A 15,882-nucleotide genomic window follows, 5' to 3' on the forward strand; every position below is an offset into this window, starting at 1 on the left:
TGGCACAAAAAAATAGAGCCTTGTTGTACTGTAAGAAGAAAACGGTATATTTGAATTTTGTTTTGTTTTCTTTATCTGTTGCATGAAAGGTTTTAAGAGCATATTTATAATAGCTAGCTAAAGACACCACAGGTGCCACGCGGTAAATTATGGCGACTTGACTTTTTTTGTACACGAGTCAACTTTATCATTAATCTACAGAGAGAGAAAAAAAGTAGGGGAGTTATTCGTCTTTCTACTGACACTCCCTGGCCAAAAGTGGAACTGCAGCACCAATGTAAAACTCAAGAGTCACTTGGACTGGGAAAAAAATATATGGGGGAAACTTCAAATAAAAAGTGATAAATAAATAAATAAAATAAAGTTCTGTTTAGAATTATTTTTGTAAATAGTATAAATAAACATCTACAGCAATTTTCTGATCCAAATGTCAAGATGTGTCATTAGCATATGAAGGAATTTGTCTGTAATGATCCTCACGGATCATTTAACATCCTTCCTGCAGAGCACCGCAGGGTCCTTGCCATTTATCACTTCATTTGAAACTCATCACTCCATCACAAAACAACACTAACTTAATACTGCAATGTATGAACTTTTATTTTCTCTCTAAAAAAAAAAAAGTCTTCTCCTTCAAAAAACATAAAGGCTCTAATTAATGGGTGTCGTAGAATATGGAATATATTTGAACAATTTGAACGTGGCCAGCTGATGAATATGAGCTGATTAAAGTGTGACCATTCACACGTTTCAAGCATCAACAAGGTTCTCAATTTATTTTTATTTTATTTTTAATGAAACTAAATCGCACAGGTTGGTAGGTCACATTTATGGCGGGGGGGGGGGTCAAAATTATTTATCTTGGTCTCATTTTCTTTTTCACAAAAACCTAGCATTTGAACAGGGGTGTGTAGACTTTTAGCAACATAGTCAAACAGAATAATTGCCTTGCTTGTATCATAAGATTGTCATCCTTTAACTAATAAAAAAAGAATGAGTGAGACAAAACAAACGGGAGACAAATGTACAGTTCTTCCTTTAATGGGGATAATTGCGAGGCAGCGACGCAGTTCAGCATTCAGTTTGTTTGGTTCAAAAGGCTGAATAGCAAAGCGGGGCTGTGGCCTCGCTCGTTCCCAACAAGCTCAGTTGGTATTTACAGCATGACGCAGGAGCTGACCCTCACACCTCACTCATTCACTGCTACTAAATCAAGATGGCCCCCACCCCCCCCCCCCCCCCCCACCCCCAACAAAGACCTGTTTGGTGTGAAAAGACAAGCTTGTGTGGCTCGACACAACTTTTTTTTGGGGGGGGTTTGTTATTACAAAAAAAATGTGTGGGATGCAACAAGGAAGCGATGTCCAATTAGCGAATGAGGAACTTCGCCTTTATTGAATGAATGCCCATTTGGAAATGATCAGTCAAGCGTGCTGGTCCATCCACCTGCTACTACTGAATCGCATTTTTTTTTTAAAGATGTCTCTTAAAAAGAGTTTCAATTGGTTTTCAAACATGCTGAATGACGTAAAAAGCATAGACGGGGGGGGGGGGGGGGGGGGTGGTTGGGCTTCTTCCCACATTCTAAGTTATCAACGAGGGTGCCAATCTGAAAACGTACAATTTCCAATAGTAAATCATAATTGTAAATTGATGACAAATTGCACCAAGATGGTTAAAAAAAAAAAGCAAAGGCAACTTTTCCACCGATGGCCAATTGATTTCCAAATGCGATGAAAACGTGAGCACGAGTGACCTGTGAGAGGAGCGGGTGATAAAATAGTCGTTTAAAACACTCCACTAACGCTTAAGATCAAGCCTGAGAAGAAAGCAAAGATTAGAGCTTCTTTGTGTCGAATGCCATTAACTATATTTATCTTTTGCTGATCATCTGACTGCGAAATCTTTGGAAACGCTCATTGTAAAGACCAATTTGACTTCATTTGAAACCTCCTTCGGGGAAATGGCATTTTTATATCTAGGCAACTCTATTTTTGCCTAATATAGAACACAAAACAAGGTCATTTTTTGGACATTATTTTCAGGACATCTAAAATGAGTTAACAACGGCCTCTTCATCCCAAACCTCTAAAAGGAGCTTTGCCTTTGATGGCCGCCCGAGCCAAACAACTCCATCAGACACCCCCCCCCCCCCCCCCGCCCTAACTCAGTGAAGTCCGACAAAAGGGCCATTCGTGAAAAGACACGCAGTTGTGGCAAATAATAGAAAAGCAAATGTTGAGAAATGAGAGCTTAGAAGACTAACAGATTTGATAGAATGTGTACGGATAGTATTAAGTGCCGTTCCCAGGAGAGCGCAGGAAAACAAAAAGGCAAGCAGAGAAGGCTACGGAGTGAGGTCAAATTGTGTCAGGCTGAGTTAGGTGCAGATGACTGCACTGCGGTTGACCCGTGTAGCGAGCGAAGGCCCGCGCCGGCGTGTTGAAAAAGCCCGATTGCATTCGAGTTCCTTGATGTCATGCGATCTCCAGTGGGCCGTGTGCCGATAGTTGACAGCCTCCTGCTTTGACGACATTATTTTTTTTCCTCATAGCTGCCTATCAGTCAAAGCGTCCATAAAATGTCCACGTCTGTGAAAGGGCACATGTGCCAGCCGGTAACAAATTAGGCTATTCATAAATTCGGAACAATGACGAGAATTTCTGCAGTCAGGGTTTGACTGGGAAGGGAGGTTGGTTGTCGCATGTATTTTGTGCAAAAAATCAACCTGGAATTGATCAAAAACATCTTCCTTGACAAATATTTTTTTTCTAATATTAACTATGATAGTGTATCGACAGTTTGTAGACATTTTAAGACTATTTGTGAAGATATAATTGTGTTGTCTGCTTTGCAAAGCCACAAATTCAAGCAATTATTTATTCTAAGGCAAAAAAAAAACACAAAGTTTTTTGGTGTAAATTAACTCAAATACTTTGCATAAAACAATAAAACACTAGCAAATATATCCAGTGGCTTATTAATGTAAGAACTGGTACTTGGAAATGAAGTGGCTGCGTAGAAACATTTTAATAGCTTGATATCCCCCTTGTGGCGAGTACAAGGTACTGCTTCAATTTACTGATACTTTGGCTGAATTACTTCAAGACTCAATGAAACAATAGGTCAGGTTTAGGAATGCTGTGATACATTTGTGATGATTGTTTATTATTATTATTATTATTATTATTATTATTATTATTATTATGGGGGGGGGGGGGTTATTCAATAAAGCCTGCTGGTGGTTTAACATGATGGGTCAATATCTCTATAAAGTGCCTTTAGTGTGCTTACGGAAGTGGAATAATGAAACTCTGAGTCTAAGGTGTTATTATAAATGGCAAAATATTTGCATGATTACCAGTCCAATAATAAGTCTCCTAAAATGTGTTTTATTTTTTATTCCATTTCACTGGATGTATGTGATTAATACATCCCATGCACACACTTCCTCTGCTAATTAGCGTGCGTAATGAGTGTTTAAATAATACAGAATTCTACTTTTTTTTTTTTTATTGTTAACAGCAAGTAATTTAGTTAAATGAGTCCATTTGATCCTGTATTCTATTTTTGTAATAATAACAACTTTTTTTCCTTCACCCTGAAATTGCTGTCCACCTTGTGATTGTGAGGTAGTTGCCTCTTTAACAAACCCTCTCATGTTTTATTGATTTACGACCAGTATTTCGGCCTTTCTCTAGTAAAGATTTGAATAATAAATATTTATACTTATGCTTGTTAATTTTAATTTGATCCTGTATACAGTATCCTATTTGTGTAATAGTACAAACTTTTTGTCCCTGAAATTGCTGTCCACCCTGTCATCATGAGGTAACGGCTCCTTTAACAAACCCGCTGATGTTTTTGTGATATTATGACCAGTATTTTTTGGCCTTTCTCTAGTTGAAAAATACATATTTATACGTATGCTTCTTAATTTTAATTACATATATGCGTTGGATGTTGTCAAATTTAACGTGTCCCTCTCTGTCATTGTGAAATAATAATTGAGCTTAAACAATCAACTTTACTCTGAAGTATACAACATTTGCTCAACAGTACACAGTGCTTATAAAATCATGCTGCTATGTGAAGGTCCATCATCATCATATGCTCAGCTAAAAAATGTCCACCCTGTCATTATGAGTTAACTACCCCTTTAACAGACCCTATGATGTTTTAGTGATATTACGACAAGTATTTTGGCCTTTCTATTTACACTTGTGCTTCTTAATTATAATTGTGTGTTTGGATTTTGTCAAGCTAAAAATGTCCACCCTGTCAGCAGCTCACATATTCATTGTCTGCTTGCAGTTAATGTCATGATTTAAAAAAAAGACACGTTTTTAAAAGTGTGGTCGCTTGACCAAAATGCATTTTTAACAGCACACCTTTAATTAATACAATGAGCATGAATATGAAATTAAAGAGAAACTCTTTCATGTTGAAAACGGAGACGTCCATATTGACTCGGTAATAGATTCAAGCTAGCTGACCAAAGGTCAACCGAAGTCGCAAACTCATTTTTTCGCCTTCATATCTCTATTAGCAGTGGAATAATTGAGCTCGCGTGCCTCATGAGAGTCGCACTGACGGCGGCGCGGCCATTTGTTTTTTTTGGGGGGGGGCTGCACTTCTTTTGCAAAAAGACATTGTCCTTTTTTTCCCTTTTTTTCTCTCCAAGCAACCAGCGCACACGATGAGATTCCTGGGCGCACACAGTCACACAGCTTTTAGACACTCATTAGCCCCTGCTAATACAATAAGTGTCACCTTCCATTACATGGTGCTGGCAAAGATATCAGGATTGGAAAGCCACCAAATCTCCACACAAGAGGCGCCGCAGTCTCATGGCCACTATTGTCTTTCAACCACAATGTCGAATTGTTCTTGCTTGCTCCTTTACTATCGCTTAAAATTAAAAAAAATATATATATACAACTAAATGCTCACAGAGAAACTTTCTCGCCCACAGCAGCAACACTATCGACTATCTAATGAAATGGCACATTCCTTCATAGTGGGGATCTTTCGTGTTAACTTTGCGGCTTGTTTGGGAGCGGGCAGCTGTTTAAGGAGCCGCCACACCCCACCCTATTCAAAGCCCCCGTTGTCTCGCATATGAAGAGCGCATGCAGAGTTGTTAAAACTCTTAATTAAGACTCCTAATTCTCCATGCTGTCGCCTGAGCAGAGCTGCGCGCTCACGTGAAATGCTGTCTTTGGGGTCTTTATGTTTATTCTACGCTGATATCGCTCATTTCGCACAAAGTCAAACACTAAACAGAATGGAGGAGGGAAAAAAAGCGCTCTTGTAACAGTAATAAGTAACAGTTTCAAAAAGTTGTATATGTTTTTCCAACGCTTTATATGTAACTGATGATACATTTTGACACAAATATACCAACAATTACAATTACATTTAAAAACTCAATGTTGTAATAACAGAGAGGTAAAAATTTGTAGTGTCAGGTGATTACAATTTTAAATCGTAATTAATTGCATGACTTCAATAGTTAACTCACGATTAATTGCAGATTTTATATCTGTTCTAAATGTCCAATAAAATGTGCAATAAAAGGTTTTTTCTCTAAATGTTCGTACTCTTGTTAACATAAAAGTGGAAACAAATGTTAAACTCATAGAAATATGGTTGCATCTTTTGGTCATTGATAAAGTAATTTCATAATAATTCATAAAATTGAGTTAAAATTAAAAAGATGTAAAAAAACGAGTGTGATATTGATTTGTGTTGGTCATCTTTCTGCCACGAGATGACATTATTGCATTTGTAAGCCGGTGACAGCTCAGTGCATTTTTCTTTTCATATTAAGAGCTTTAACCTGAAGCAACTTCAAATTGTAAAATACAACTTGACCCCAATCTCCACAAATGTATGCATTATTATTCACTTAGTTAGTCACTTCCCCCCTCCTTTCCCCATTCGTTACAAAGACGCAAGTCAATTTGAATGTCGATGCACGATTACTGCTTTCCTGGCAGGAGCTGCAAAAAAACTGAACTGTCTGAGGAGACCAAAAAAAAAGAGATAAAAGGATAGTCAAGTATCTACATTGGCCCGGATTTCACTCGCTGGCGTGAGATAAAAAACAACACAATGCGCTTGTCCTCATGAGAAATGTGGTCTTCCTTCAGACATAACATTACCGGTTTTGTCCATATGGCGGCACCATAATCAACTTAAACTGAAAGTTCCTTAGTGTTGCTTTAAAGGAACGTTAAATGAACTCAAAATGAACGCACTCATTTCGCCCCCCCCCCCCCCACCTCTAAAAATTAAAGTTAAATCTGGTCTATTTCTCAACCTAGCAAGTGAAAATAATTTAAAGCATTTTGAAGCACTTTATGCGAAATACAAGCACTTTAAAAAAAATAATAATAATAAAATCCAGAAATTGGGTCGTTATTTCCTGCACTCATTTCAGTTCATATGCTACTAGATTTTTTTTTTTCTGTTTCCTGCCAAGACACACGGTATTTCAAACTTGCAAACAGAAAATCACCCCCTCATATTTACTTCTATTCATTTCAATCACATCCCTCTCCGTAATTAAAAAGTGTTTCTCAATATCAAGATGATTTCCGAATGTGGCGGCATCGAGAGCGCTCCCTGCGAGCGGTGGCAAAGGGCATGTGGTCCTCTGCGTGCAACGGGTGCCCCCTAAGACGACTTCCATCGCAAATGAGCGTGACGCGTGTTAAACAGGCGAAGCCGCCGCGCGACACTGACGTTTGACAAGATGATGGGCGTCGGCAATCTTCCCCCATCTGACATTTAGATTCGGAGTAGAGTGCTTCCGCGGTACAAATGAGCCTTTTGGGATTTGCATGAAGGTGTGTGAATTTATAGTCGGAATTGAGAAGATAATGTTAAACAAGTATTTGTTTCAAATGATCCGTGTTCGAAAAGAGAAAGAATTCCTTCCCTTGTGACTTAGCACTAAGTTGACCTCAGTCCTTCCTTCCCGACAAAAGGTGCCAATGACTGCAAGTTGGGCATGATGGTGAACATGCCAAGGAGGTGCTCCCCCCCACCCCCACCCCCCCCCCCCCACTCCAGAACCATTTGGACCACAGGGAATGGGTTAATCACATTAGAGGCCCAGAAGAGAGATGGGAAGTAGACAGTGCCGTGACAGCCGGGGTAGCACTGGCACGACTAATCCCGTTAGAGCGAGGAAAAAGGGGGACGCCATCGCGCCTACAAGGCTGAGAAAGAGAAAAACATTTTCCCAGGAATGAGTTCACCTGTATGGTAACTGGGAGAAGTTGGCCTGTTGATGCCTATTAGCTGAAACAATCGCACTTGGCACATCCCAAATGTTTTTTTTACCCCCCCCCCCCCCCCCCCTTCATGCTGGGCATCACTTTATTGTCTGTGCCTGGAAGAAGAAAAAACAAAAATCGGTAGCAGACAGTGGCATTGCGTGAGATCCTCTTTCATGGCACGGTAAAAGCAGCCGCTTTCAACTCTGTGCCATCAGCACCCCAAACAGTGAGAAGATGGGGAGGGGGTGCTGTAAGAAGGGCAGGGCTTACTTCATCTGCCATTGTAAGTGCACCCGAGTTCAACTTTAATGTAAACCTTTGCAGGCAGGATATGAAAAGGATGCTCTCTATAAAAAATATATCCTGCTGGGTAATCCGGCAGATGGCCACAGCGGTGGACACTACAAATCGCGGCTGGCCGCTGCAGGGGTAACAGAACAGGGAATGTCCGATCAGCCTCCACTCTTCAGCATGGGAGATACGGAATCAAGATTCCTAACTCCCTTTGGCAAGGCTGGGAACCCGAGCCGTCACTTTGGATCCATCAAGTTTCTTCTTAATCTCGCTCGCCATTTTTTTTCTTTCTTTCTCCCCATTTTTCGCATCGGCCCCTTTTGTTGTGGGGATTAAGCCAAGTGGTAAAACAGTGATTTAATGATCTTTCCATGGCTATGTGCGCCACTTAAACCATGAGACAAACAAGCCAAGGCATTCTTAGAGTCACCCCCACTTAAGGCGGCTCAGGAACTGTGAAGGCTTTTCATGCGGTATTAAGCTGCGCCTGATTATTTTTTCCCGCTGCTGTGTGATGTGCGCCGCGCCACTATGGGAAAAATTCAACGTTTTGTCTTTTGTTGAGGCCTATTGTAAATAAGACAAGAAGACAACAGTGGCTTAATTACATTAAGATAGCACCCCGAGGAGACTGTACAATTTAGTATTTCAAATAAAACACGGACTTTTCATAAGGTGTTTTGAGTAACACCAAAATGATATAATTATATTCCCATTTGTCAAACTAACTTGAACCCAACAATCACGTCATCATTTTTGTTTTATAAATTGCATTAAGTACCGCCTGCCAGCTGCACACAACGATGATATCCAACAGAGGAGCTGAAATAAATATGCTGTAAAATATCAATCTTGTCTTGAATATCATGACTATAGTCTAAGTCAGAGGTGGGCATCGAGGGCCGGAGTCCTGCAGGTTTTGCACGTTACCCTTCTCCAACACAGCTGATATATGATCAGCTCATCAGCAAGCTCTGCATAAGCCTAATAACGATCCTGTTGATTGGAATCAGCTTGTGTTGGAAGTGAGAAACCTCCAAAACCTGCAGGACTCCGGCCCTCGAGGACCGAGATTGCCCACCTCTGAGTCTAAGTCATAGGTGTCAAACTCCGGTCCTCGAGGGCCGCGGTCCTGCAGGTTTTGGAGGTTTCCCTCTTCCAACACAAGCTGATTCCGATCAGCAGGATCGTTATCAGGCTTATGCAGAGCCTGCTGATGAGCTGATCGTATATCAGCTGTGTTGGAGAACGGAAAACATCCAAAACCTGCAGAGTTTGACACGCATGGTCCGAGTGGTCATAATACTGTGGCTGGCCAGTGTATACCATTTATATACAGTAAATTATGAACTACATTTTTTTTTACCTTGCAATTTCTCAACAGATGGAAGGGGTGTGTTCTCCATGTAGCTCCATCTCCTTATAACTTTCCCACAGCTGGCCAACGAACTAAAAAATATATAATAAATCAGAAATGCACAGTAATCTACATATATCATACTCTTAGTTTCAATACATGGTCATTAAATATCCCATAAGACACGATTTATACAGGAGAAGTATTTGACATTTACAAATACAGTACATGAAGGCCAATCTGCTCATTTGCATGTTGTACCAAAAATACCCAGCAGGGGCACTGCTGGGATAGGAAAATTTAATCCAATGCTGTAAACCAGTGGTTCTCAAACTTTGTATATACACACACAGGTACATACTACCTAAAAAGTACTTAGCATAATAGCATTTAGTACCAACATCATGACCAATAGAAAGTCATGATAGCAAAATACATGCATGTTTGGTCTAGAGTGAAAAAGGCAACAAAGATGATAATGGGGGGTACGTATTGTATTGGGGTTAATACCGCTGATCTGGAGATTATTGCACCGCATAAAAAAAATACAGAAGACCCCTAAGTGATGTGATCTTTCCATGTTATGACACCATCATGAAAACAATTTTTTATTTTTTTTTAAATGGGGTTATGAGTATTTATAATGTATTGAAATGTGGATGTGCTGCTATATGAGATACGGCGGGACACCAAAGAAATCCTTTCTATGACGCTGCTTAAAACACATCATGGAAATCAAATACGGAAATGTGTTCCAGAGTCCTGCAGTACTCGCACTTTGATTGCCCATTTTCACTTATTTAACAATGTACTTTCTGTTGCTGATGTTGGCTTAAAGAGTTTGCGGTGATTATTATTATACAGATGCTTGCAGTATATATTGACGTGAGGCGACGTTCAAATCTTGCTCACAATAAAGTCTTGTACTTTAAACCATGATATTGGAAACTAGTTATACTTATGCAGTATCAACATACTCAAGCCTTAAAAAAACCAGGCAAATCTGAACAAACATCCTTAATGTTGGATTAAACAATGTATTTATGGAATAAGCAGACTCCTGTAGGGTTAAGAGTCTGCCGGTGTGCTACTTATAAAGATTTAAGCCTCCATATCTAGGTTACACTGCTGACTGCTCCCTCCCACAATCCAGATGATGCCATCTGTGTTAAAGGAGCGCTGTGTGTATGTGCACGTGTGTCTGTGTGTGTGTGTGTGTGTGTGTGTGTGTGCATGATGCTTTCAAATCAAATAGTGAGTGTCTCCTTTCGCTGTTAATCCATGGAAGCTACAGTGAGCTATCCAACTGACTGGTGGGCTTCTGTTTGTGTTGAAAGTGGGTGATTTCAAATACCAAAGTCAGCAAATTGATGGACGATGGAGTGTTTAAAATGGCAAAAAAATTAGCATTAATGCATGAAAATGTGATACTGTTTTACTGCAACAGGGTGAACCTCAGAGTAGTGGGTTTGATACTAACTGGGTGGAAGTATCTTATCTTTCAAGACAGGAACAAGACTGTCACAGTTCTCGTCCCGGTGTGGAGAAATTGCAGAATAAATGAATGCAATAATTTGAGAGGCAAATCTAAACGCTCACCTGAAAAATGGTGATTCAAACTGATGACTTGATTGACTTCCCTCATATTTACTCCAAGGTGTAAGATCTTAATTAGGCCTTGAAGAAAGAAAGAAAAGCACACAGGATGTCAGAGGTCTGCCGCAGCACAAGGGATTGGTCGATCCAGTAAATCTGCTGCTTAAATCCCTTCATGTTGTGATTTAGACTAAGAGGTCATGTTGTCACAGTGCATTCCGTCGTGTACAAATGTCTCCCGCAGCTACCTGGCACACGACGGCAGAAAGGAAATTTAAAACAATAATAAAAATTAAAGTTGTTCTTACTTTATTTTAATTAAGACACGAGGAGTCCATTGCTCCGCCCGGCGGATTTGCGGTAAACCCAAAACGAATGTACCCACTTCTGACAACAACGAAGGTAAGTTGTTTTGTTTTGTTTTGTTTTGGGCGTTTACAGAAATATGCTTTTTGCTCCCACGCATAGAATTTTTTATGACAAGTACCGGAAAAGGTTACCTGTGGTTGTGTGCTGCACGGTCATTCTCAAAATCCGTTTGCTTGCCGTGCTAAAGCACCTGTCATGAATCCAAATGGTTGATTGGCGAGCACAAAGCAATGAATTGTGGGTTACAGTTAAAAAAATGAAAATAAAAATAAAAAAAATGTTTTGTGGGGCACTTCATGTTCTGATTTGCGTGTGTAGTAACGTTTTATGTTTAAAATTAATAATTAAAGTGTTTAGCAAAGCATGGGTCGGACTGTTCGTCCAAAAACATGCAAGTTTGGCTTGTTATTTGAAGACTCTATACCCCTCATTTTTTTTCTCCATGGGAGTGAATGTGAGTGATTGTCTGTCTATGCTATGCATGTACATAATCAATTGGCTGGCAACTAGTCCTAGGGTGTAATTTGCATTCTCGCTTGCCCAAAGTCAACTCTGAGAGACTAAACTCACCTCTGACGTCACTCGGGACAAGCACTGGAGAAAATGGATGAATGGACATGCAAGATTGTTGACACTAAATAGGTTGAAGCAATAATACTGCGAGTATGCATAATGCATGGATAATTAATATTACATCATCAATTTAACTTGCATGAGTGAAATTTGTGTGGCATTACTTTATGCACCTCATCACACATACACTTAGCCAAACCAAAACAAATCCGTCGGAGTACCTTTTAATCAAGGTAGGATTTTGAGTTATGTGGTGATTCAGGTGTTAACACAAATGGCGTTTTGTCTTCCAGCAGGTGCCGTGGGTGAGATGTGAGAAGGAGTGATGCCATTGGTCAGGAGAACCATTGAGCCTCGGCACCTGTGCCAAGCTGCAGTGCCCGACCGGATTGATAGCGAGCTGGAATGTGTGAACAACAACACCTTGTCTGCTATCATCCGTCAGCTCAGTAGTCTGAGTAAGATACTCTGATTTTCAATTTTTTTTTAATCCAAAATGTATCCCCCTCATCAAACAAATATTAGGCTACCATGTCAGATACAAAGACAACTGCCGCAGTGCAGCATCCAGGGAGAAAAATTAACAGACTATTTTTGGAAACAAATTTACTCTCGGACATCTGGTTTGTAGTCTCTGACAGACACATACACATGCACGGTGTGTGTGTGTGTGTGTGATGGGATTTGGGTAAAGTTAGAGGTTAGGTTAGGTTTAGAGCTTACTGCCGAGCTTGCACAGGCAGATAAGATGGAGAATGGGTTGGTGGGAACACAAAGCCAGTTTAATAACATATAATACTCTCTCCCATTCTTAATGTTTGCTTGAGAATGGATCACGTGGCGCTCCCGTAATCCAGACAGATTAATTGGATTTCAAAAAAGCACACAGTCGCTGAAGTGCCCGGTCAGTGTAGACTATGCAATTGATGGATAATTGTATGATAGAAATTTTTATATAATTAGTCATTTACTATTTTGCACATATTCAATTTTAGCAACACCCTCATGACTGTTTTCATCTGCTAACAGATATTTTGGAAAATTTTGTTTTGCAGGTAAACATGCAGAAAACGTATTTGGTGATCTTTTCAATGAAGCCAACACCTTTTATGTGCGTGCAAATTCACTCCAAGACCGCATTGACCGATTGGCCATCAAGGTCACCCAGCTGGACTCCAGTGTAGAAGAAGGTCAGTTATACTAACAACAAACGTATTTAAAAAAAAAAAAAGTTATCATATTTGTTAGCCGCCTTCATCATATCTTAAACATACGTCCCACTATTTTGCAGTTTCTCTTCAGGCCATAAACTTGAGGAAGGCGTTTAAAAGCTCGACCACTCAAGACCAGCAGGTGTTGTCCAAAGGCAGCACTCCGAGCTCGGTGACTGACATGTACGACAGCAGCGAACAGCCACCTCCTCTTAGACATCTCACTGCTTTTCGGTATGTCAAAAGCATCTCGTTAACTAGTCAACAAACAGGATAAACACAAGGTTTCTTTCTTTTTCTTTTTAAACAGAGAGGACGGCACTGACGCCATGAGGTTCTACTCAGACCCGTCGTACTTTTTTTACTTGTGGAAGGAGAAAATGCTGCAGGACACGGAGGACAAGAGGAAAGAAAGGAGGAGGCAGAGGGTGAGCGCAGAAATACTCCATTTTATTTCTGCTTATATAATACTAATATTAATAAATTCATTAATCTGGGTGAAGTCTTTACATTATATTCATTTTATTTTGTGTGTTTTTATGAAGTGCAATATTTTTAGAGTCATATTTTTCTTATTAAAACACATTACACTTTTTTGTTGGTGTTTCATTGAGGGAATGGATTAATGGCAATTCTATTTATTTCAATAGGGAAATTGTCAACGTTTTGCAAACTTTTTGCTTATGAATTTGCCCTGCGTTCAGGAGCAGAAGCGATGCGTGGAAAGCAGCACCCTCCAGCGGCAGGTGAAGAAGGTGAGGAAGGCTCGAAACCGCAGGCAAGAATGGAACATGATGGCTTTCGACAAAGAGCTCCGACCAGATCACCGCCACCCTCAAACTCTGCGGCGAGGAGCGTCTTCTGAAGGCTCACTTTCCCCAGAGGGCAGGTTTGTGCCATGGGGATGTGATCAAGGAGTCAATTTTGTCACCTCAAAATCCTCATTTTTTGTTAAAAGTATTTATAGTAATTTATGGACTATAAGGCGCACCTGACTATAAGCCGCAGGTGTTTTAATGTTACCGCACCGGGTTCCTGCTACTTTCTTTTCCATGATGAGGGCGCAAATTGTCTCGCTCTTGCTCTGTCTCTCCTACTGTATTTGGGCTCACTTGGTTTGTTTTGCTCTGCCTGACGCTCTTGCGCTTCCTTTATAGTGCGCCCCCTTGTGATCTGAAGGATAAGCCTTTGTATTAGCCGCAGGGTCGAATGCAAGTGAAAAAAGTAGCGGCTTATAGTCTAGAAATTATTGTATTATAACATTGCCCTGTTGATTAGATCAAGCACAATTCTGACTTTTCAATACAGACATTAATTTACGGTGTTGGAGAGTTAATAGTTAGTATGACTTATTTTGACAGCAAAAGCCAAGCTCCCGATCCATAAAGCAGCAATTTACTTTTTCAAACTGCAAATCATGTCTTCCTTTCATTTTGTTCCTCCAGGCCTGACCTTCCTGACTATCCTGCCTCGCCAGTGCCAGCCCACAGTGCTTGTAACTTTATCAAGTCGCATGGCAAAGCGCAGCCTTCCTCACCAGCAGAGCACGAATACCACAGCATTGACGTCAACTATAAGATAACAACGGTAGAAGCTCAGGCCGCAGAGAAGATGAGCAGTTCCAAACGCCTGCCTGCAGACTACAAGTATGTTTGTGTTATGTAATCGCAGCTACAATTGAATATTTTTTATTTAAATTATACATAATCGTTTTTGGGTTTTTTTCCATTGTGAACCAGTCGTGCCCACCCTCCACCTGCCCAAGGCCCACCCATCCCATCAGTCCCCCCAGCAGCTCAGAATGGAACCACTACACATGTTGGCCCAGGTTACCCACTTCCACCTGTGCCTCCTCCGGGACCTTGCGTCGCTCCACCTCCAGGTCCCCCGCCACCACCTCTCCCTCCCCCTGCTGCCCCATCACACCTTTTAGGACTCTGTGGAAACATCAGAGCTGAAAAACAACCAGTGAGAGACGTGCGGAGTAATCTGTTATCTGCAATCCGCATGGGTGGGTACTGATCTGCCTCCATGTTTATGAAATTGCCATTTGGTTATGCGATTCTAGCATTTTGCTTCTGCTCATTAGGCATCCAGCTCAAAAAAGTTCAAGAGCAGCAAGAGCTGCAGAGCAAGCGTGACCCAGTCGGGAATGACGTGGCCACCATTCTGTCACGGCGCATTGCGGTGGAGTACACTGACTCTGAGGACGACTCAGAGCTGGATGACAATGACTGGTCGGACTAACTGCAGTGTGGCTTCACTGGACCTTCTGCGTGACTAAATACATTACTAGGAGGATATTTATTTATTTATTAGTACAATGACATCATTATGTGTGTTTTCACATTTTGGGTTAAAACTCACAGCAATGAAAACATGTCTTCATTGGCAGAGGCAGATTGTGATTTCTTAAGACGTCTGCACCAATCTTCAGACGCACATCCTGAATTCTCAATTTAATTTTCAGTCCAAGAATAGCATCTTCCTCATGACATTTTTTCCCCATTTTCTTGTTCTTTCATGACACTGCCACAGGTCACAGTGACGCTGAGAAAAAAACACATACTCACACGTGCTTCTTGGGACATATCTGCAGGGAAGATTGTGAAAAATTCATGAATGAGTCCAATATATTTTTTTAATCCGTTTTTATGCCACATAATGTAATGTTTTATCTGTAATATATGTCTATTATTTATTTAGCATTATCTCCTCCAACTTAATCTCCAAATGTGTTTTCTTTTTTTCTTAGATTTTATTACATCACATTAAAGAGCACAGTACTGCAATAATATCACAGCACTTGCTGGAATAATCAACTTTTTTTTCCTTTTTTTTTTTTTAATTAACTGCATCTATGTCCATCCTTTGGTCCCTTGAAAGGTAGGCTATACATAGTATGATAGCTGTCAAAAAGATGTATACGTCATAGAAAGTAAATATGTGAATTCAATCAATTATTATTAGTTTATTATTATTATAACTTTATGTCAGTTTGGAGTGGCTTTCATGTCAAAACTACTCTGTGTAGACAGCTACCATCCGCAGTGGAACGCTTTCGAATGTAATACATGTATGAACAGTCAAAAATAAATGACGAACATGTTTGTCATTTAAAATGAATTGGTGAAGCTATCAATTATGTCCAGTAGATGTCAGTAGCGTGCCTCGTAGAAGTGCATCAACCTAT

At 40.3% G+C, this 15,882-nt stretch overlaps 1 protein-coding gene and 1 long non-coding RNA gene across 2 annotated transcripts; one reads left to right on the forward strand and one right to left on the reverse strand.

Annotated features, from left to right (window-relative positions):
- Positions 1–8,857: 8,857 nt before the first annotated feature.
- Positions 8,858–11,094, reverse strand: LOC147161067 (uncharacterized). Its single transcript, XR_015090393.1, has 3 exons — positions 11,037–11,094; positions 10,540–10,617; positions 8,858–9,032 (listed from the first exon to the last, which is right to left on the reverse strand). It is a non-coding gene; the product is annotated as an uncharacterized LOC147161067 (long non-coding RNA).
- Positions 10,708–15,815, forward strand: LOC147161068 (actin-binding protein WASF3-like). Its single transcript, XM_086057804.1, has 9 exons — positions 10,708–10,938; positions 11,772–11,936; positions 12,534–12,668; positions 12,770–12,923; positions 13,000–13,117; positions 13,394–13,578; positions 14,135–14,335; positions 14,429–14,700; positions 14,779–15,815. Exons 2-9 carry the CDS (start codon positions 11,804–11,806, stop codon positions 14,934–14,936), a joined length of 1,356 nt encoding a protein of 451 aa, XP_085913930.1. The 5' UTR covers positions 10,708–10,938; positions 11,772–11,803; the 3' UTR covers positions 14,937–15,815.
- Positions 15,816–15,882: the final 67 nt, after the last annotated feature.

The sequence above is a fragment of the Leptonotus elevatus genome, chromosome 16, assembly GCF_054856555.1.
Source record: "Leptonotus elevatus isolate MCC_2025b chromosome 16, RoL_Lele_1.0, whole genome shotgun sequence".
In the NCBI taxonomy this organism is placed as follows: Eukaryota; Metazoa; Chordata; class Actinopteri; order Syngnathiformes; family Syngnathidae; genus Leptonotus; species Leptonotus elevatus.